General features: G+C 46.8%; 3 protein-coding genes across 11 annotated transcripts in view; 1 reads left to right on the top strand and 2 right to left on the bottom strand.

Annotated features, from left to right (window-relative positions):
• LOC121590717 (sodium/calcium exchanger 3) overlaps positions 1–22,615 on the top strand; it is a 116,663-nt gene that overhangs the window by 64,696 nt on the left and 29,352 nt on the right. For 5 of the 6 annotated variants that reach the window (XM_041910624.1, XM_041910622.1, XM_041910621.1 and 2 more), the window contains exons 3-4: positions 893–984; positions 8,288–8,436. In XM_041910624.1, the coding sequence (XP_041766558.1) occupies positions 893–984; positions 8,288–8,436 (241 nt within the window). The remainder of the gene's footprint in view (positions 1–892; positions 985–8,287; positions 8,437–22,615) is intronic. The other variant, XM_041910627.1, reaches the window with a different exon arrangement.
• On the bottom strand, positions 16,080–20,513 carry LOC121590724 (cytochrome P450 6a22-like). 4 transcript variants are annotated; one of them, XM_041910638.1, is made up of 3 exons: positions 19,752–20,486; positions 16,965–17,430; positions 16,080–16,864 (listed from the first exon to the last, which is right to left on the bottom strand). In XM_041910638.1, the coding sequence occupies exons 1-3, from the start codon at positions 20,373–20,375 to the stop codon at positions 16,449–16,451; spliced, it is 1,506 nt and encodes a 501-aa protein (XP_041766572.1). In that variant the 5' UTR covers positions 20,376–20,486; the 3' UTR covers positions 16,080–16,448. The 4 variants fall into 4 exon arrangements, with proteins under 4 accessions (XP_041766572.1, XP_041766573.1, XP_041766570.1 ...); XM_041910639.1 differs by lacking the exon at positions 16,965–17,430 and having other exon boundaries at positions 19,286–20,506; XM_041910636.1 differs by lacking the exon at positions 19,752–20,486 and having other exon boundaries at positions 16,965–18,810.
• Positions 20,688–22,614, bottom strand: LOC121590718 (neuroligin-4, X-linked-like). The gene is made up of 3 exons (XM_041910628.1): positions 22,498–22,614; positions 21,006–22,417; positions 20,688–20,940 (listed from the first exon to the last, which is right to left on the bottom strand). Exons 1-3 carry the CDS (start codon positions 22,561–22,563, stop codon positions 20,754–20,756), a joined length of 1,665 nt encoding a protein of 554 aa, XP_041766562.1. The 5' UTR covers positions 22,564–22,614; the 3' UTR covers positions 20,688–20,753.

Genomic DNA, 22,615 nt, shown 5'->3' with positions numbered 1-22,615 from the left:
CGTGGTATGTGCTAATCGACATGCTTTCGGACATGGCGGATTTACTGACCCAATCACACCCCCAACGAGCAAACACAATCGCCTTGAGGGTACGGATGGATTCTCTGCTGCCCGAATGACATGATTTTATTTTCAATGAACGGTGTTCTGGGAAGCGCACGGGGAAAAGTTTCCCAACTACCCGTTCCGGTTCCGTCGGTCGGAACATAGCTTGGGTTCGCATCACAAACAAGCCAGTTCATCAGATCATGGTTTTGGCGTTATGGCTTGCACATTCAAGGGGCAGCGGGGAAAGAATGTAGAAGGGATGGAAATTACACTGGTGCTGTCCTTACCTTTAGGGCATCATGATCAACACAACTTGCCAACCGAAGGAATAACGGCCTTAAAACAACCCACATCTTGCTTGCCGGCTCCGCTTACTTGTGGTGTGAAGTTGCGCACTTTTTGTGCCTTGCCTGTCCGTAACCTTAGTACATTGAAGTTGCGAATTCGTTTCATAATTTATTTTGTGGCGTGAAAGTTTTCATGCTTTCGTGATTTGATTGTGCGTAAACTTTGGTCTTATCTTTTGGCTCCTTCACCGAGGAGTGGAAAAGGTGTATGGTTTTGCCTTTTTTCAAACAGGTTGATAACAAGCTTAAAACATTCAAAATCTGTAGGGTGACGTCACTTGAGAGGGTTGACAAGAATTAAAGAACTACAGTGTACAAGTTTGAGCAAAATATAGAAATGTTTTGAGACAACCTTTGAAAATGTTTGCTTTCTAGTCAATTTAACGTCTAAATTGATCAAACGTTGTGTTTTTTTTTCAACTTGTACCACAAGCAATTAAATTCACTTCACTCCTTCAATTTAACACATACCCCTTTCTTCAACTTTTTTTTCGCAGGAAAGTTATCCAACTCATCATCATTGAGGAGGGCAGCTACGAGAAGGATGTCCTGCTGTACGTCAACCTGGGCGAACCGCAACAAATCGGAGGTAAATGGCTCGTCGCTCGATCCCACTGCTCGGCATCGGTTTTTCGGTTCTTGACTCTCGCTCTCCCTGTCTCTCTCTCTCTCACTCTCTCCCTCTGTCTCTCTTGTTCTGCGTCTTTTTTTTTGTTAGTCCTGATCGTCTAACCGTTTGACTGGTTTCCCTCTTCTCGATTTCACTCGGTATCGCGAACCGAAATGCAACATTCGTTTTCCCCTTTACCTCTGTTTCTCACTCTGTCTCTGTTGTATCTTCTCTGTGTGAAATATGCTCTTCGTTTCTTCTGCTACTTCGGTGTATTGTTGTTACTCTTGTGTTGATCTTATCGGTACGTTAATATTGCTCGGTTCAGCTAGAACAGATACACGACGGCTAGTTAGAGTTTGAGAGGGTTTTGGAATCAAATTAGAGTTGTAGTCCCCCCGTTTGGCTCTTACTTCTCTCCGCTCTAAACATGCTCCTCGGTTGTTCGCTGCGGATCAGAATGTACTCGATTAGAAGGCATGGCACTTTGCTGCCTCATCAGAAATCACTCCACCAGGCGCCCTGAGGCACAGTCGAAACATATGCTTTGCATTTCATGCGTCCATTTCGGAAAAAACGTTTCAATTCGCCTTAGCAACACCGCATGCAATATGATTCGTTACCAGCCACAACTGGTGCAGTGAGCAAAACGGATCAATTCTTCCGGCACTGGCTCACGGAATTATTACAGCCATCTTCAAGCGAAGCCTTCCCGTCTAGGAAAGGATTTTCTCCACAAAAACTCAACGTCCCAAAGATGTGACGAGACCCAAAACCGCGCCCCAACAAAAGTCGCTACCCGTGCAAACATTCGTATGGTAAAATTTTGCGTTGCAAATGCCTTTCTCTTCGACTGACTTTGCCGGCTTGCTTGCTGATCTCATTCGAATGTTTGACATGGCATATCTCACACGCTGGCCGTGGATCGTTTTGCTATGAATACATTATCCCCAGCCCCACTTCCTCCTTCATCCCGTACCACCACAGCGCAAGTGGGTGAGCTTCGGTTGACAAGACATTGGACGTGCCCTGTACCAAACGGCCGTTGTGTACCTGTTTCGGCACTGGACAAACATCCCATGTCGTCCAAGGCGTTCTTGTTCGTTAGTCGACACAAAAGAAGCAACATCCCGTCCCTACTGCCAGTCTTACGAAACACACACTCACGGCTGGCGTACCCTCGCGTGGATAAGAGGACGACGTGCATGGAATGGTAATTTTTGCCCCTCCCATACCACCGTCGACCCAACACTCCCAGGCACCTCGCCGGGGAGTCAAATGGATCGCTTCGGTGTGACATACATGTGGAAAGCATAGCTCATCTCCTTTGGCCGCTCACCGCATGAAGACAACTTCATTAAACCCAGCACACCTGCCCACGGTGTGCTCGGGCTGGAAGGATCGGGATACTGCCTTGATTCTACGTCTTGATTGGATTGAACAATAGATTGAAAGATGTCCTTCCGTCACGGTGTTGGGTCATCAAATTCTATTGCCATGAAGCCCCCCACGAAAGCAGGTGCGTTTTGTGACCGTGAATTGCGTAGTAAAAGAAGCGCTCATATTATTGATCGATAGGACTCTTACTGTGACGGTTTCTTTATTGTATTTATTTACCAGAAAATAGATGAATCGAAATTATGGCAACAGGTTGCTAGTGAGCAATCCAGGCTATTTCTTTTTTTCTTATTAGAAAATGTTTCTCTCTAAGCAATAATAAAGATGAGCCATTTTTGCTAAATAAATTCCACCGCACTACAACTCGGTGCGGGAAATCAATCTTGTTTCCTTTTCCTGCGCGAGCAAACAATTGAGTTATTGTTCCGTTCAATTGTAAACAAAGCATGCTATTAATTTTACCCTTATCCATCCTCTTTCTCTCCTCACGTTAATTCACTGCAACCGTCCAACAGCACAGGGCCAGGGCGTTGTAAATAACTCTCAAAATTCAATCGACGCTCCCTCGCGAAGAGATAAACATCCCATAACTCTTCCACTATCAAATGTATAATCTTTGCTCGCTTTCTCTCACCCGGTGTTCGCCGGAGATTTCAAGCGGCGAAAAAAAAACTCCACATCCACCCTCTATCTCGCTTATTTCACCCTCGCGGATCCAGCGGAAAGGGAGGATTGTGAAAATAATCACTTCATAAAATTTTTTTAAACAATCTAAACAAACACCGTTGCCTTTGGTAGCACGGAGCTGCTAACGAGAGATTGTACCAATTTTCTCAATCTGATCGCTGACGATGTTGGCGAGGTTGGGTGGCAGTTGCTCGGTGCTCGGTGGGCGTTCGATGCACACATTCGATACAACAATGTGTTTATTTGGGTTTTTATCGATTCAAGTGATAGTTACGGGTGATAAATTTTAACTGCGAAGCAAACACTACGCAAGCATGTTTTGTGTTTCGATTTTTTCCCGTTTCTATGGTCTAGCCACGTACATTGTGGGCTCTGCTTCGGCATATAACTTTCTGAGATGGCTGGAAGTGATGGAGATGGAGCCAAACATGAGCAATGTTTATTTATGTTACATTTAAACAAAAATCTTCCACTCATGCTAACACAACGCTAAATCTCATCAACAAGCAACGTCAATTGTCGCACCCAGATTTGCGCTAAGCGTTCTTTTTAGAGCCGGAATCGAGTCATCGGCACATATCCGGGCTCCAGGCTCCAGGCTCCTGCTCAGGCTCAGCCTCAACAATAAGGACAGAAAACCAACATGGGCTCGCTCTGTTTACAAAAGCTTACAGCCGTTGTCAAACCCTACGGCTACGGCACAAAACGCCTGCCTTCTAAAGAGTACACCCTTCTGAACTGCCATTCTAGTAGGTAGCCCAGGTGAACGTTTGTTAGGTCTCATCCCCTTTTACCACCATGACCGTCTTCATCATCCACCGTGTTTGCCCTGTTGAGTGCTCGGAAAAATGCAGCAGCAGCTAGAATGATTCCTCGAGTTCTTGGTGTAGGTTAGATTACGCAGGGAGTACTTTGGCTCAACATTTGCGCTCTGCTCGTACCCGCTATTGCGCTCTACCATAGTTTTCCCCCATCATTAGTAGTTCGTTAGGCGCGTAGAAGTAGTTTCGAGTTTGTTGTTGGATTTTTTCGTTATTGTTGTTGTTGTTGCTGCTGTTTTGTTAGAGTTCAGCCTTCAACCTAGCAGAACATGTACATGTGCCAAGCCCGCTAGGACGACAGTCAATCTACTTCAAACGTAGTACCGATGCGAGTAGGCAATAATGTCCCGCGTAGTTGACTTTACTTTATAATATGTGTTTACGATAGAGTTCGTATGGCTTAACCGTTGTTTCGTTGTTTCGTAGTATACGTTGTTTATTAATGTTGATTTCGTATTATATGGTTTCCTCTCTTTCTCTTTCTTTTTCTTTTTCTTTCTTTTACATATGTACCAATGATATTCTACTAACGCTGCTCTGTTTGTACTGCTACCGTACTTAACTACCTCATGGACGTTACTTCTCTGATGGCCGCTATGCGGTTCTTTTAAATTCTATCGCTGCTAATAACATTCTCACTAATGATTGTCTCATTCAACTTTCAATCTGTTCTTTCAATACTTTATGCTTCACTTTGTATTACGCTTTTACTAATTAATAATATTTCGTTTGTTAAAACGATACATCCTTTTTCATTACTCTTAACATAAAACATCCACTGGCTGTTCTCGATGCTAATGATTGATCTTTGCACTTGCGCCGTCTTGTACTTACTTTACCTTAATTTCATTCTTTCTTGTTGTTTTGCTTACGGCTTTACCTCGGTACAATATCAAACTGATGCGATGCGATTATCACTTCAATTTGTGCACGTACTTTAATTTCTTTACCCAAAACTTGTACTGTATAATGATCGGCCACATGTCTACGGTAAACGCAACCATTCGACGACATCTGCATCTGAATCCGGCATCATCTTCTGTAACGCAACGCATGTACAAATGACTCCGGTGGTTGCTCAACAAATCCTTCCGAATGATTTTTTTCGACTTGGGAATGGGTTGGACATGCGAAAATCCTTTCCAACGAACAATTAAACACAACGTGCCCCACCCAAATCTTTACCAATCCACCACCGTAATGGTAATTCAATTGGTTTCGAACACGAACGCGAACCTAAACACCGAACGAATGCCGATAACGAACGATCAACGATGTTTGATGGGCGCCACCCAAACACCGAAAACAAAACCAAACATGACAAATCCACAAATTTGATGAAATTCGGATTCTATCGCTTACGTGTCGATGTTGTTGAATGCAAAACATTCAAACCAAAACAAAAACAAACAAACTGCAAATTCGAACACAAATGTGTACGCAAAACATATTGTCACTGTGCGCGCAATGTTGATGGATGGCGTGTTTTTTTGTAAGTAATACTGTCTTTCATTTGTTTTTTTTTTTCGTTACCTATTTGCCATTTATTTTTGAGCTTCTTCCGTACGGATGCACCGTTTCTGCACGAACGTTTATCGCTTCCTTGTTTGCCGCAAGCACCTGTTTTGAGGATGGCTTATATATCGAGCACCCGGTGGACCTAGGAGTCCAGCTCGAACACGAACCTTTACGTTCACAATGCACTGATTCCTTATCTTTGCAATGTTTTTTTTTTTTTCATTCTTTTTGAGCTTAATCATGATTATCATCGCTAGTTGCAGCTTAATGTTTAGCTTTGTGTAAGAAGCAGGATGACAAGCCAAAGCAAAGAAAAAACAAACTTTTTTAAAGTAAAGCAAAGGTTTCAAGTTCGGTTTATTTCATATAAAACGTTCAATTGTATAATAGTTCTATGGGATTGTCATACCGTGTTTAAAAGAGAAATTAAATTTTGAAATGCAATGCTACCATAAATGTATTCAAAAAATCAATTCATGTCTAATAGTTGGGCCGTTTCTCCAGAGTGAAAATAGTATTTAATCAATAGGTAAATTTTAATCAACTATTATAACATCTAAGCTCTTGAAGTACGGATTCAGTCTGATAATGGTTTACATATTATTTGGAGGACATTTTAGTTTAATGGAGACGCCTAGTTATTTTAAGACGCCTTAGTAAATGGAGACGCCCGGTCGTTTGATGACCTAAAATCAATAATACATGCACAGCCGCACTATTTTGCGCACTTTTCACCTCTCGTGGAATATCTTGCTTACTAAATCCATACTTTTAAAGTGCCTATTAGTTTTTAATTCCGAAACAAACGAATGTTAAAAGTCACCATCACAACCCAGGTAAATGACGTTCCTTCTCCTTTGATATTAAAACCCGACCGCACTATTGTTGTTTGCCGGCACGTTCCAAGCGTATCTCGTAGTAAATGTGCATTTAATGTAGCTTGTAATTTAACTTAGTAAATTTGGTTGGCTTACACTTTTAAGCAATCGGTTACAGCGTGAAGCTGGTAACGTTTATTAATTTATTCTGCTTACGTGTCTCATCAGCACCGCATCCGCTTAGCCACACCGCGCGTGTAAATAGTTTAAGGTGCCATGATTGGCTGTGGTTTGCTTTTTGTTGGTTTCCAGTTGTACGCTGCTTTGTGTTGTTTTTCGCTCATTTTGTACCGTTGTGCGGATTTGTTGGTTTTTGAAAATTTCTATTATTTAATTATTCATTTATTCAACATTTGTAAATACAAGAGTCACAAAAACTAACCACAAATGTTAGTAGCCGCTTCGAACCACCATAAACGGTCCCGTTGCATGGTACGCAACCGTGCCAGCCTTTGCATTTCATTTGGCCGCCCTAGCTCAATGCTTGAGCAATTTTAAAGAATCCGTTTTTTGCCCTCTTTAGATACGTTCCTTTTTGAGTTTGCATTTTTTTACATATTATCGCTTCTCTTCATTCTCCCCGCTGTCGTTGCAACAAATTGCTTTGCTTATCAGAAAAATCAACAAAAATCCACGCTGGCCGTTTTTCTGACACACAATTCTGAGCTTATCCAAAATCCCACATTCCACCAACTCGGCGTGTCTTGCTTTTTTTTCATCTCTGGTTGCCCATATACACATACCACCACACACGCACACAGAAAATGCATTTAAACCCCACGCAAACATGGTACAACAATTTTCTCCTTGCCTTCTGCCGTTCAACGGGGGGTTTCTAAAACATGTTGGTTCTGCACTGCTTGTCTGCCGCTTGCACCGCACGGGAAAAACCACAAAACATACAAAACTACAACCTCTAGCATGGCACCAAGGGGAGTTCCCCTCCACCCGATTGTATGTTTTGCATTGATACTCATTTGCAATGTACGACCGGTACGTCCTTTCTACGTCCGAGTGACAAGCAGAAGTTGTACCTTGTATGCAACCAACCTTACCACATTGAAAACATATATACACACACACATACACACACAAACACAGCCGCATTCTCCTCGTTCATTCCCATCACAACACCAACGGCACAAACGGCTCCAAAAACTCCAAACTCAGTTTGGGGACGAACATTTTAAAACAAAACCACTGCAACCTTCACGTTTTACGTTTCGCATACAACCACTGTCCCCGGGCGCTCTATTGCCACGTAACGGAGTTTTGCTATTCTTAGGCAAAGCGTATATGTCTAGCGAACAAGCAAACTGCAAGTACAATTTCCACCAACCCTATGCCCATCTCGTTGACAACCAGCCACGGCCACAGCAAGCAAATGCAAATGCTCCCGTGTTCTGTCCCGAACCAAACCCCCATTGTGTCCTTCGTACACTCTGTGCCAAAAGCAACCAATAACTGCGAAAAATACGCTCAAGCTATCGTTTCACTTTTCAGATCATTGTGCTCCTGTTTTTTTGTCTCCTAGATTATATACGTCTGTCCCATGTACCTTGCAAAGTTCATGCGTGAAATCATTTGTCTAAATTTCTGTTTTCTTTTTGTATGATGGTGATTGTACTTTCTGTTATTTTTTGAAAGTTTTATTGTTCCTTTTATAAATTGGTTTCATTCATTTATTTTGGCTTTGAATAAGGTGTTTTGATTTTGTTTTTATTCAAAATCCTTTTTTCCACATTTATTTTGTTTTGTTTTGTTTATTTGTTTACTTTCATAAGTTTTGTCAAAATTTTGTTTTATTTACTGTTGTTAGTTTTTATGTATATGTTTCCATTTTCTTTTAAACTTTAAACTACTTTTTCAGTCATCCTTTTGAAGAAGCAAAAAAAGTGATACCTTCGATTAGATTCTAATTCGTTTTCTTGTACTCCTATTGCTCCCCATCGATGGCGATTCGGCTTCGGACACGCACAGATGACCACGTAACAGGCATCATTGAGGCCGCGGAACGAAAAGCTCCCGAAGAGCTGACGGAAGAAGACAAAATGGCACTGCTCGGTCGGCCGAAGGCTGGTGATATTGTTAGGGCACAACTTAGGATAAAAGAAAGTAAAGAATTTAAGGTAAGTTCACTTATTATTTGGCGTTTATTATCTATTTTTATTTATTGAATCTTTTCGATGTTAATACTATAAGAGTATCGAATAATGGGAATCATAATGCAAGAGCAATTTTGCTTGCATCTTCAGTTGCATTGAGCAGTGACATCATTTGACTGTCAGTTCATTTCACGCTACACGCCTCGTTCAATTTGCTTGAAGGGTGCGAAATTAACTAATAGTACAGTCGTCTTTGGGTGATCAATTTTGAGTCGCTCAGCATCTTAATCAGTACATTTCAAATGTACGCTATCTTTGCGTCTGAGTAAGTCTTTGCCCTCTTGACAATTGTAGGTTAATGTTAAACAGTTTCACGAGCGGTAATAACTTCACCCTGAAATGAAGCAATCGCGGCTGCGATGACAGTGCTAAAAGATCCATTAATACAAACGGATAAAACTACAATCACTGGCAGATTGCTTGACACTCCGGGTGTCGGGATTGGCAGCCCTCGGTGCAGCATGCTGCACTGTCGATCACTATTTGCCAACCATCCCGCCTCCATCCTACGAATTTGCCCAATAAACTCCAGCGGAGTTACATTCAACGCAGCACACTGGCAGCAGCTCGAGCAGGGCAAAGCACAAACAAACAAACCATCAAATTCTCATCAGAGCCCTCCACTACGAATGGTCCTTCTTTATCGTCAACATCTTGCCACACACAGCCCCAAGTGGCAGACACTTTCCAGCGACTGTCAGCTTCGCGAACGGTCGATTGCCGTCATCCAGTAGTTGGAAAATGAATAGCCAAACTCGTGGCAGGGTACGGAGGCACCATCACCATGTCAGCAGCAGCATCATCATCCGGAACGCTGCCGGCAAGCCCGCGGCGGACCGTTCAACCGAAGTGACTTTGCAGGCGTCGAAAAAGTCAATAAAATATTTGAAATCTTTCCATCTACAGCGCAAAACCCTTGCCGAAGGGTCGATGTACTGCTGGGGATGATAATTTACTTGACCCGGGGGTGAGGATGCAGTTGGGCTGAGGACGCTGCAAAGGGGGTAGTGCTAGGAATATAGACGCCTCGCACTGTCTGCAGCCGCGAGCTGTCGTTAGTGGGATGTTGCCAACCACCGCACACCCTCAACCGTTAACGGGAACGGGTCACCCAACGCCCAAGATGACCTAATTTAAACGATGTTTTCCAATCGTGCCACTTAGGAGTGGTATGGGAAAGTGAACCACGTTCCACTTCACCTACCTCGCAGCCTGTTGAAAGGGAAAATCCAACTTACCAGCTTTGGTGCCGTATTTGTCGTGTCTGCTTTTGATCGTGCTTCAACAAAAAGAACCCGCCCTGATTTTACACCACCCAAAAGCAGCACGTTATTTCATTTGCAATCGTTTCGCTGAACAATGTTGATACCAGAAAAGCTCTTTAAAAACACAGCCTCAGAAGCCTCTCCTCGAAATCAATAATGGCAATAATGAAGTCCACGGACGGTTTTTCATGCGGTTGGCAGGCAGATTTTTTGTATTTACTCTCTCGCTCCTACACCATGGTTCATTTGGCAATTTCAATGCGGACAGTTCCACTCGAATTACAAAGGTTCTTTGCGATTGAGGTAAATAAAATGTGCTTTTTGCCTCGCTTGCACAGCAAAATTCGATTCCAACCAAAGGCCAACGAGCAAGCTACAAATACAAATGAAATCGGAAACAAGACGAGCGGTAAGCCAGCAAAACGGGCTAGTCATCCCATCGGGCTTGGATTTGGGCAAAAAAAGGGAAACCACAACCAGCCTGAACTGACCGTTGCAATGGATAAGTAATTTTACTGTCTGTGGTTATTCCGCTTCGTTCGGCGCTTCGTCGTAGCCGATGTCAGAGAATGTTCCCGTCAGCAGGAATTTTACTGCGGTTTTTCCCGACCAAAGCCCCTCCCCTCTCCCGAGCGCAAGTCTGTTCCGGAATGTGCGGAAGCATTACTGTGGGCATGGCAATCGAACGACGACAACGACAACGAAGAAAAAGATGATGACGATGATGATGATGATGAAGAGGACAGCTTTTGATCTGCACCGCTATGGGTGGTTCCTTGTATGGCGCTTTTCCGCTTCATTATGTGGAACGTTGTCTTTTCCAGGAGGAAGGAAGCGAACGCTCGAACCATGCAAGGAATGGCATCCGGGCGAACGCTTCCCACGGTCGTAAACTTTGATGCTGAAGGGAAAGCGCAGCTCTTTACGGGTCTTACCTTTCAGAGGGGTCTTTAAAATGATGGCACTGCAAATTGGATTAGAGGTATGGAAATGATATTTTTACAAGCGACGGCACGGCAGGTAGCTTGCCGCACGTTCCGAGGCAATGGAACGTCCTGATACGACGCAAATGGTGTTCAAATTAAAGTTTAAATAATATTCAAGGGGAAGCGTACAACAAACGGGAAACACCTGTCCCCGAATCGATCCATCATTCATTCGGATTAAGTAGATAATCCTCTTAATTAGTATGGAAATTCAAATGTCGTTTATAAATTAGTCAAAAGTTTTGCCTCCGTTTGCCATCAACGTTCCGTTCAGCGCTAGCTTTTGAGGGCAGCGTTGAGCGTTGAGCCACACACTGAAAGCTTTGCATTCATAAAATCTTCTGTAATTGGATTAATTCGTTCACAGGAAGATTTTTGTGTGACAGGAAGCCTTGCAGATTCGTTTGACCGTTTATTAGTAACACCAAATCTATCTGGCAAGTGTGTGCAGTCATTTCCTATCCAACCATCAATTCTTTTAAAGAACTTTCGAACTAACTTCACATTGAGTCTCCCTGTTTAAAAACAAAAATCACCACCACAGCGTGTTGACTTCCTGCACTCTCCACGCTCAAACCATCGGTCGTGCTGTCCATGAGGCAAAACCAGTGAAATTAACATACATCCATTTAAGTCGACCTCCAACCAAGCCCGTGCCGTAGCAATCGGTCATCGTCACGCAGTGTCCAAGTGAATCTGAAACAGTCCACTGTTTACGCGACCATGCTTCTGCGCCTCTGGTGCGTGCAAGTGTCGATGCGAGCGGTCCCCCGAAAACGCAACGGATACCGCAAATTAACATTCAACTCCTAAGCCGTCCATTTTCTCGCAACAAACCTGATTCGACCACTGCATGGGGAAGGTTTTGCTGGAGGAGAGTTTTTGGATGCAGGAGCGAGGTAGTGAAATAAAACATTTCATTGCTCATTAAAACTTTCCCGTTTTCCCAGTGCCGGTGGCTGGCATTCTGCCAGGTATTGTGGCATGGTGTGGCTAAGGTGAGAGGGAATGCGAGCTTTCGGATTATATTTGCACCGCGTGGTTGAGCTCCCAAGGTCAACGGTTACAGGTGGAAGCTACCCATTTTCCACCACCACAAGTGCTCGTTTGAAAGTTTAATTCAATGAAAAGCCATCCGGCTGACAGGAGAGGGAGTAGTGCAATCGAAATTATGCTTTGTAAAAGACGATGATACGTTTATTACACTTCCGAGACATGAAATTAGCATGCAATGTGTGTTTGGTAGGGGGGAAAACGTTGCTGAGCAAAAAGTAACACGAAAGGCAAAGTGAACTTCATTGTAATACTAATATTGCTGTAAAGCAACTTCCATCTGTCGCTGACTTCTTCTTTAACGGGGTTTCCACTACCTTCTGACTAATGTACTTTTCCTCGTTTTTCAGGTAAGCACCACCATTACTCACCTTCACACACTAATCTGCACGAATGTATGCTATGATCCTTTTTATCAGCGGAGCTTTGGGTGAGTCCACAACGTATCGTGCCGCATTACTTTTTTTTTTAGAAAACGTTACTCTTTTAGCTATATAAACGCTCGTACCAAAATGTTAAATTTCATCAAATTGTGCGCCCAAAAACGAAAAATTCTCAAACTTTAATCTTACGGGTCACTGGTCCCAATCAATGTGGTCCCATTGCTGGACAGCGGAAGGAGATACTGTCCCTAGGACAGCACCGGACAGAGGGAAACAGAATAAACCTCAACCTAACCTCAACCGAAAGGTTAGCTTTATGGTCATTTTCGCTCCCGCTTGTGCCATCCATCTCCGGCAACCCTCTCTCGAGGGATTCCCTGTGCCGTAGCTTCGATTTTATATGCTCATCCATCGGCTTCAATTTTGACCTTGTTCACAAGTGGGCCAGAAGAATGGAAAGATTGATATTGTTAAGTTGAGTATTTGTCTCTTTGTTTGCCTCGGTTACGATCTTCGGGTCGGAGCAGCCTTCAAGTCCCTGCATCAGATAATCCGGCCAAGCTTGATGGTTGCTGCCGAGAAAAAAAAACAAAACAATCTCCATACCTCGGTCGGCAAACTTCGACGGGTATTGCAGTATAAATCCCCATATTACCTTTTTTCTCTCTTCTTTCGGTAGTCGAATTTTTCGTCCACCTCGGTGCCCACACCGAAAGCAAAGCGCTCAACAACAACAAAATACGCACACCCTTTCCATTCACTTCTAGACCTTCGCCTTTCGGCAACCACTCGATAACAAAGTTATATTTATGGCAACGAATTCAATAAACCCTGATGGCTCGGCTGATGGCGTTTGTCGCTCATTTCTGTGTTTATGTTTCGCTCCCACTTTCTTTCGACACAATCTCGTAAGCCATTGGGCGTCCATTTGCCGTGCCTCTCTTGCGAACCGTGTCGTTGGCTTATCTTGTACCCTCGTTGGGATTCGTATCTGTATGGATCGAGACGTTTTGTCGTTTCTTTTAAAATGTGTTTCGAAAATTTCGACGCTAGGCGTTTGCGATGTTTGCATTGTGACACAAGCTAAGCCTTTTGCAAATATTTGTCCGCGATGTTTGACATGTTCCCGCTTTGTGTTGATTGCGTGTGGGGGAAAGAATATCTGCTTTTGAAGCATTAAACGCAGCAAAAAGACACACGAAATAACATTTCTCGTAAATAGTAGTTTTCAAATCTGCTCTAACGAAAACGAACTTTATGATACTTCCGTTTTCCCGTTCCCCAATGTTGCATCATTTAGCGTGATTCATTTCGCGTGGAAATATGGGCACATATTCCATCATACGATACCTGTAATGACATTAAAGCTTTATTGGCAATCTAATGGCGTACCGGTGTACGCCCCATGTACCGGTCCTATGTCGATAAGCGAATTCAAACAACGGCGCACGAGTGAACCGCTTGGCTACCTTGCTAGCAGTACACGGACGGCAGTAGCACCACAACCACGAAGACGTTTATTTTGTCAATGAAGCTTTTGAAAGGCTTACGCAAGGGCCTCACACTGTTGAGCTACCATACCTGTCACACACACACACACATACACAGTAAAACGCTGGCATGAAAATGGGAAACCTTTACTACGCGATGGGACATGCTTCCGGGTGCAATCTCCGTAAAACGACAATGTCACGGGGTTGGCTGTTGTGATAAATGCGAGAGCTTTATGATTTGTGCTTAACGGCGTAGACGACATATTTGTGTCGAGGTTTTTTGTTGTTGTTGTTCTCTCTCTCTCTCCTTTTGCGTTTGCTTTCTCAGGTTTGATTTGCCGAGTAAGGTTTTTATGGCGCCACAGGGAACGGATAGATGGATGGGTGCATCGAGCATTGAATGGTTGACGAATTTTCCATCCATTGAACGGATATGGCAGACGGGCAGAAGGGTACATGATTTATGAATTTTCACACTAGCCTAAGACGTCGATCAGTGTTTTTTTTTCGTTGGTGTGTAAGAAGGAAAACAAGATGTAAAATATATGGTCACTGATATTAAACAAAGTCTTATGGGCTCGTGCCTTACATGAAATTTAATATGGTCGTATAGCACTGTACTTGGAATTTAACATTTTGTTCACTTTGTGTACTTCTTTAAGCCGCAAAGCAAATGGCATCGGTCTCACGTGCTGTGCCTCATTTACATAACAAACAACGCACGTTTTCCCCCCGGTACGCTCGCCGGTTTATTTGCGTATCTTTCGCCACGCAAACAACAACCGTAATTGATCAATTGTGCGTAATTAAACGGACCATTTAGCGTCACCGGTGGCAGAATGGTTTCGTTTCATTTACGTTGTGGCCCCTTCGAACTGATACCTGTTAAACTTCCATCCTGGCACTGCCAGTTGGCCGTCAAACGTCCAGCTTTTTCGGTCGGTAAGCACTGCCAAAACCCGCACTCCAGTGCTGGTACTGCGCGATGCTACGATGTACGCGTACAGCCAACAAACACATCAACTTTTTACGATAGGAATGGGGATGTGGAAGGAGAGCAGATGTAGCGGCACGGTGATTTTCGCCAGCAAGCAAATCAAATGCCAAATTGTTGTACTATTGTTTTACGACACAATCGCCGAGCAACGGTTCGTCGCCTGCTGGCTCGGAATCGATGAACGAGAGGGCAAACGTTCCGAGGTGCGTGTGCGCCCAAATGTATGCTTTCCGCACGACGGACCGGTAACGGTGCCGAATTGCGCGGCCACACACAAAGCGCAAGTGAATAAACCATAGACCCAGCACGCTAAATGGCACCGTAAGCGAACTTTATCATGTACTTTCGGTTGTGTAGCATTGAATGAAAAAAAGTGGAAAAACAAATGTAAACGGTAGCTGCTAGGTGGGCTGAATGGGGACAGTGAGGTAACGGAAGGCCGGAACCGCAAACTACCGTGTATAGGAATAAAATTTAATTCAATTTCGGTATGCCGTTTCAACGTGGTGCTGTTCTACCGTTGCTAATAGAAACTGAAACGGCCACATGCACACACACATATATACACACACCGCCGTAGAGGCATAGAATTCGTTAACAATAGGGAGCAAGAAATATTACTTTCATTCTAATGCCGATTGCAAATTTTCCCCCACCAAACAGTCGACCCAAGGTGTCTGAAGGGCGCTACAATGAATGGAAAGTCATTTCCCGTCAGCAAAATAGAATACTGACAAAGAACATCCCTCCACCAGTACGCTGTCTCGCTCCACGCCATTGATTTTGGCAAATTTATCGCGCTCTGCTGGTCTATTGGAAAGCGCGAGCGCACACCTGTTCTAGCGGTTCGACCTTTCTTGCCGCTTTTCCACCATTTGTCAAACGTTGCGCTCCCACGCTAGCGAATGACATACGTCATGTCCTTTATTCAGATAGCTTTCTCCCCCGCAACAATAGGCTTCTCTTCTTCCGGTGAGACACACACACACACACAATGGCCGCACAGTGAGTGAGCAGGGTTGGGACGATAGGACGGGATCTGGGAAATTAATTGTAATTTATTGCCCGTTCAAACAATCGCCAAACAACGCCGAACTTGCGAGCACAGGTGATGCTCATCACTTATAGCTGGCACTCGGTGGATTTCGGAGCAAAGGTCACTTCCTAGTGGGCTGCTGGCGCGGCCATTAACATATTGCTTGGGATTGTTGATTTACGAGCATGCCAGACGAACGCGAAACGCTGACAATGGAGACGCTGACACGACGAGACATTAGTAACCTCCCGATGCTTAAGGGAAGGCGGTTAAGCGAGCTTCTCTAATCTTTGCCGCCGTTTCGATGTGCAATAGATGAAATATGATGTGTGGCAATGCTTTCGCCAAATGTAAACAATAGAAGCTTACTATAATTACTACAAAAAAATCACAATTGCTTAAGCACACGCAAACGTAGCGTACTGGTAATGGATTAGGTTGTTTATTGCGATCATATGTCCATATGCATCGTACATTGCACCTTAATTGTGAAATTGTCTTCGCTTCGTAGCATTGCACTTTTATGTCGATTAGTAATTCCTGTTCATTTCCATGAAGTTTTATCAGTTTTCTTATTTTTTACTTCGGTTGCAAACAGTCTAATATTGACGGGATCATTGCAGCAGTAAGTAACCTAAAAGAGTAAGCAAAATATGGCCACAGTTGTTTGGCAAAGCGAAACCCTGACTCCAAATAGACATGTCATTCCGATCAGATATCAAACATTGACCGACGCGATAGGTCAGCACAGCTTGGCACAGCTTTACAGTTTCGCTGCGTTAAGCCAAATGCCTCCTTCCGCCTCCAGTATGGAGGCCGTTTTTGACATCCGGAGCGGCATCTGCATACGCTCGCTGACGGTGAACCGCAGCTTGCTCACCATCTGCACGATGCCAAACTTCACCTCCAGCAGCCCAAAGCGCATGCCGATGCAATTCCGCGGCCCATCGCCGAACGGCAGGAACGCGTGAGTGTGCCTTGCGTGCGTCGCGGCCAGTGCAAACCGATCCGGATCGAAGCGTTCCGGGTCGGGGTAGATGCTGGCATCGTGATGTATCGCGTAGATCGGTATCATCAGCATCGTGTCGGGCTCGAGCGTTACGTTCGCTCCCTCCACCTGGTACGGTTGAGTGGTGACGCGTATCAGCTGCGGAACTGGCGGATACATACGAAGTGTCTCTGCAAAAAAATGCACACACAGTGGTTAAATGAGAACGATACTCCAGTCGAGTTGGCTCTGAGTGCCATTCAGTCACTGCCGGGGCTGGCCACTATTTACCATTGATGACCTGATCGAGGTACGTCATCTCTTTCAGTGCGTCGTACGTTATCTTGCCGTCGTGGAGTTGAAGCTTTTCCAGCACCTCCGTCCGCACTCGCTGCTGAATGTCGGGATTGTTGGCCAACTCGAACAGTGCGAACGAGAGCGTTGTCGAGGACGTTTCGAACCCGGCGAAGAAGAACACGAACGCCTGCGCTGCCACCTCGTCGAGCGTCAGCTTTTGCAGTCCCTCCGTTGTTTCGTCCTCCACCGTACCTTTGTTCTTGAGCTGTATCAGCAGATTGAGAAAATCGGGCCGTTCGATCGAGTTCCGTTCCCGATCCGCCACCGTCTCGGTGACAAGCGGCATAAAGAATGACGTCACCTCGCCCGGTAGCACGGGTAGGCGCAATCGTTTCGCCAGCTTCTTAAACGAGATGAGCGCAAACACCAGCATATTTCGCCACGCGGGAGGTTTAAACACCTTGTCGCCGATCTCGAGCAGCTTGGAGCCTCCGTTTTTGAGCGAGTTGCACTGCAGTCCGAACGCGCACGAGCCTACCACGTCGCAGGTGAAGCACTGTGACAGCAGCTTCACATCCAACGGCTCATCCCGCTCGACGAACCGATTCACCGTGGCCAGAAACTCGTCACCGATCTCGCAAATCGTGTTGAACATCAGCTTAATCTTGCCGGACGTGAACGTGGGGCTGAGCTTGTTGCGCAGGTAGCGCCACCGCTCACCGTCCAGCGCAAACAGATGCCCGGACAGGGGGTCGTCCCGCTCGTTCACGTACAGGCCACGGTCGTGGAAGCTGCTAAAGTCTTTCACCAGTATGCGCTTCACCATGTCCAGCTCGGTTACGATCAGTATGGGCTTGAGCATAAAGTACAGCCCGACGAGCGGGGCCGACTGTGCTTTACCTTTGGCGTACGCTTCGTTCAGCACATCGTTGAAGTGAATCTCGGACCCAACGCCCTTCATGTTGCCCAGCGGGAAGGACGCTTCCAGCTGGGGTAGGTTCCGATTTGCCCAATGACGGTAGTGCTGCTTCAAGTAGATGTAAAGCAGGGTGAGCGCGGGGACCACCAGAAATAACACAACACTGACGTAACCCATGGCGCACAGATTGTTGCCTGGACGCGATGAAGTTTAGTAGCACAATACGATCTGCTCCCGACCGCCGGCAGGAACCAACTGAACGCTCCGATATTCTCTATTCAACGCAGAGCGTCGGAGAAACCATTAATGGGCATCAGCTTCAACCACACCAACACACAACCACATCCAACGCATTTATCTTTCAACGCTTCTGTACTGGTGCGAAGCTATCTAACACGCTGGTTGGGTCAAGTAGTTTCTTCCCCCACTGCTGATAAATTCAGAATCTCGTCCCCTAACAGCACACCAAACCACCCACAGCTACGTACGAATACATGTGTGTACGACATATATAACATAATGAAAAAAAAACGCGATTGCCACTGCGCAGATCGCTCGATATTTTTGGACACGCTTATCGCGGAACTAATTTTAATCTTTTGGCTCAATTTGAAACGAACGCTGCCACCGAGAAGACTTTGGTTTTATTTGAATTTTCGGCGACCACACCCAATTTCAGGTTTGCACGATACAACAACAACAATCGCTATATGATCCATTTGCTGCAAGTCATTGTTAGCACATCAGCTTGACGCGCGTCATGAGCTCTTGAAAGATGAATTGAACGTATATTCCTTTTGCTCACTATTGGTTCGTTTATATGTTCGTTTGTGCTTTACACACTTCCTAGAGAGCAGCTCCAATGCAATGCACGATACAACTGCATGCCTAAACATGTGCACAAGTTCAATAAAAACGCTCACAACCGCGCCGCATTTAACCAGATGCCCCCTTCCGCCTCCGGGAAGCCCGATCGCTTAGACATTCGCAGTGGCAGTGCGGTACGCTCGTTAACGGTCAGGCGCAGCTTGTGTAGAACCTGCACCAAACCAAACTTCACCTCCAGCAGCCCGAACCGCATGCCGATGCAATTCCGTGGCCCATCACCGAACGGCAGAAACGCGTGGCTGTGGCGCGCCTTGATCGCGTCCGCTGTAAACCGATCCGGATCGAAGCGGTACGGTTCGGGAAACAGGGCCGGATCGTGATGGTACGAATGGACCGGTATCAGCACCATCGTGCCCTTCTCTAGCGTAACATTTAGCGACGGCAGATGGTACGACTCGTTCGTCACTCGGAACAGATGAGGAACTGGTGTGTACAAGCGAAGCGTTTCTGTAATACAAGAAAAAGTTAGTGCGACGCGCTTCTCAATCGGTTCGAGGCGGTTGCTTACCATTGATGACCTGATCGAGGTACGTCATCTCCTTCAGTGCGTCGTACGTGATCTTGCCGTCGTGGAGCTGAAGCATTTCCAGCACCTCCGCCCGCACTCGCTCCTGAATGTCGGGATTGTTGGCCAACTCGAACAGTGCGAACGAGAGCGTTGTCGAGGACGTTTCGAACCCGGCGAAGAAGAACACGAACGCCTGCGCTGCCACCTCGTCGAGCGTCAGCTTTTGCAGTTCTTCTGTTTCTTCGTCCTCCACCGTACCTTTGTTTTTGAGCTGTATCAGCAGATTGAGAAAATCGGGACGTTCGATCGCATTTCGCTCCCTATGCTCCACCGTGGACTGTACCAGTGGTCTGAAGAACGCCGACACATCACCGGGCAGGGCGGGCAGTCGGAGGGCTCGCGAAAGCCGCGGAAAGATCCCGATCGCCACAGAGTACACCATACGCATTGGGCTTGCCCGGAACACCTTGTCGCCGATCTCGAGCAGCTTGGAGCCTCCGTTTTTGAGCGAGTTGCACTGCAGCCCAAAGGCGCACGAGCCTACCACGTCGCAGGTAAAGCACTGGCACAGTAACTTGATATCGATCGGGTCCCCGCAATCAATATACTTGTCGAAGGAAGCGAGCAGCTCGTCTCCAATTTCACGTATCGTAACAAACATTGATTTGATCTTGCCGGACGTGAACGTGGGGCTGAGCTTGTTGCGCAGGTAGCGCCACCGTTCGCCGCCGATCGAGAACAGATGCCCGGACAGGGGATCGTCCCGCTCGTTCACGTACATGCCGCGATCGTGGAACAGGTGAAAATCTTTCACCAGTATCTGCTTGGCGAGGTCGAGATCGGCCACGATCAGTATCGGGCTGATGAGAAAGTATACCCCGACTGCTGCCGATTTGCCCCGCACTCGCCCGTACGCTTCATCGAGCATGTCGATAAAGCCGCGCGTCGTTCCCACACCCTTCATGTCGCCGAGCGGAAAGGATGGGTCGAGTTCGGCAATGCCTCTGTCTCTCCAGTAGCGGTAGCGGCGCCATACGTAATAATAGAGTAGCGTTGCTACCACCACCACCAACAACAACCACACTGTCATTCTGCGCGAACACCGAAAACGTGACGAAAATGGCGATGCGTACTAAGCGACCGTTCAAACAAGACTAGTCACGCGAACGTTAAAAGCGAACGACAGCTAACGCGCGAGAATGTGACGAGTGCCCACCGTGAGCGAGGGAGAGCTTAGCTCAACACTGACCGACGCTCAATCTAACGGCGTCGCCGGGCATATGCGTTGTGGTTCTTTTTTACTATCAACAGCTACAACGTTTCGTGCGCAGAAGCATGCCGTTGTTTTAATAACCGTTTGCTGCTCACAATCATTATCTAACACGGGTATAGTCAACGAAAGTTAAGCCTTTATACCTTTATTCGTTCCATATTCCTTTTGCAATTTTAAAGTACGTCGGTAACGAACCTAAATTCGGAAAATATTGTTTGCATACCGCTCTGCCAGATCTAGCCACTGGCTGTAGCGGCTTGCAATCGGGTTCACCTCCATGGTGAGATCATGCCCTATGTTTAGCGTCGCATCGATCATCCCCGGACTGAGCGGTCTCCACAAGGTTCCCTGCAAGAGGGCGTCAGTTGCAGGAGTAGGAGTTCTATTTGGGAAACGCATAAACCAGCATTAATGACACAGCAACAAACAACCGGGAAAACAGCTTACCCATCTCTGGCAAAGTTGGTCCACAATCGCAACATACGTTGGCGCACCGTTGCAGCGTGGCTAGTGATCGGAAGCTCACCTCCGCCAAACTGTTTCGTATCGAACAGATAGCAAAGGTCGTCTCCATGAACTGCTCCCGGCAGCGGGATGCCAGCGAACTGTTTCACCAAGTTCAGGTCACCGTCGTACTTAAACTGGTACAGGTAGACGGGCGACCGGCTGGCGTGCCGTTTGGCCATTTCAAGCTGCGGGTACGCGAACTGAAGATCGGTAAGATACACGCTGAACTGAGCCAGCAGCGCCGGGCTTAACGGTTGACCCTGCCAGTAGTACTGCCGGAAGGCTTGGCTCACCGCGTTCGACGCGGCACTGCCCGCCGGAATGTTCCACACGAACGGTACGAGCAGGTGCGGATTGTTGTTGAACGTATCGAAGATGCCCGGATTGGTGACCATCTCAACGGCGCTAAACAGCAGCGCATCCATATCGGTAAAGCCCGCCATCAGCGGTACGGCCCGGTACGATCCACTCTCGATCAGTTCGATCGGCAGCCGATCGAGCGCAACTTGGCCCGGTGCATCGGCCGGTTCGACGACGGGACCGAACTCCAACGGTATCATCAGTTTATCCAGTGTGGGCAGATCGGGCTTGATCAGGTCACGGTACGGAACCTGACGCAGCGCCGACACCAGCGTGGCCGTGTCGGTTGTGTGAATGCCCAGTTCGGCTGCTATCCTTTCCGCCTGCTGGCGTGGGTTTGGCTGCAGCGACCAGGAGTTAAGGGCCGATCCGCTGTGGGTGATGGCACGCTCGAACAATCCCACCGCCAGCGGGGACAGCGTGAGGAAGTGTACCAACGCACCGCCAGCCGACTGGCCGAAGATGGTTACGCGGCCAGCATCGCCACCGAACGCACCGATGTTCCGCTGTACCCAGCGCAACGCCTCAACGCAATCCTTGATGGCCCAGTTGCCCGATGCACTCCGATCGCCCGTACCGAGGAATCCCAGCACACCGAGCCGATAGTTGAGCGTTACAATGACCACATTTTCCGGCATAAAGTGGCGCGCCCCGTACAGCGCGTCATCGCCCGAGCCGCCAACGTAAGCGCCGCCGTGTACGAACACCATCACGGGCCGAGTGCCCACCAGCGAGGGGCTGTACACGTTGAGATAAAGGCAATCCTCTGCCTCGGTCGGTAGTGCATCGGGCGTCGGGCAACTGCTTCCGTGCTGGCTAGCATCGCGCACACCCGTCCAGGCGGCCCGTGGTACCGGATCGGCGAAGCGCAAGCCACCGACTGGTTGCTCCGCGTACGGGATACCCTTGAAGGAGTAGTACGTACAGAATATGCCGCAATCTTCGGTCGTGCCCTGTACCTGTCCGCTGGAGGTGCCAATAATGGGACGATCCTACAGAGAGTTGAACAAATTGCGTATTGCGTGCTTGTTACACTGGGCCACACCCAGCATTGGAGCGTTCCACAACCTACCGCACTTTGGCCGCGGGCACTGGCCAGTGCCAGCAGCAAAAGCCATGGGGCACGCTGGAACCACATGTTGCGCAACGTAAACTTCGGCGTAAACTGTCTTTCCACACGGGAGCGTATT

Source organism: Anopheles merus, chromosome 2R, assembly GCF_017562075.2.
Source record: "Anopheles merus strain MAF chromosome 2R, AmerM5.1, whole genome shotgun sequence".
Classification (NCBI taxonomy): Eukaryota; Metazoa; Arthropoda; class Insecta; order Diptera; family Culicidae; genus Anopheles; species Anopheles merus.
The sequence above is the reverse complement of the archived record's forward strand: the minus strand, read 5'-3'. Positions and strand labels throughout refer to the sequence as shown.

What these genes read in the sequence shown, in the direction of transcription:
- LOC121590724 (XM_041910636.1), bottom strand. Translation starts at nt 18,066, where the DNA reads ATGGGTTACGTCAGTGTTGTGTTATTTCTGGTGGTCCCCGCGCTCACC. An exon ending in CCTCGATCAGGTCATCAATG is followed by an intron (nt 16,865 to 16,964) that starts GTAAATAGTGGC and finishes ATTTTTTTGCAG; the next exon opens with AGACACTTCGTATGTATCCG.
- LOC121590718 (XM_041910628.1), bottom strand. Translation starts at nt 22,563, where the DNA reads ATGTGGTTCCAGCGTGCCCCATGGCTTTTGCTGCTGGCACTGGCCAGT. An exon ending in GTGCCCGCGGCCAAAGTGCG is followed by an intron (nt 22,418 to 22,497) that starts GTAGGTTGTGGA and finishes AACTCTCTGTAG; the next exon opens with GATCGTCCCATTATTGGCAC. An exon ending in ACCAACTTTGCCAGAGATGG is followed by an intron (nt 20,941 to 21,005) that starts GTAAGCTGTTTT and finishes TTTCCCAAATAG; the next exon opens with AACTCCTACTCCTGCAACTG.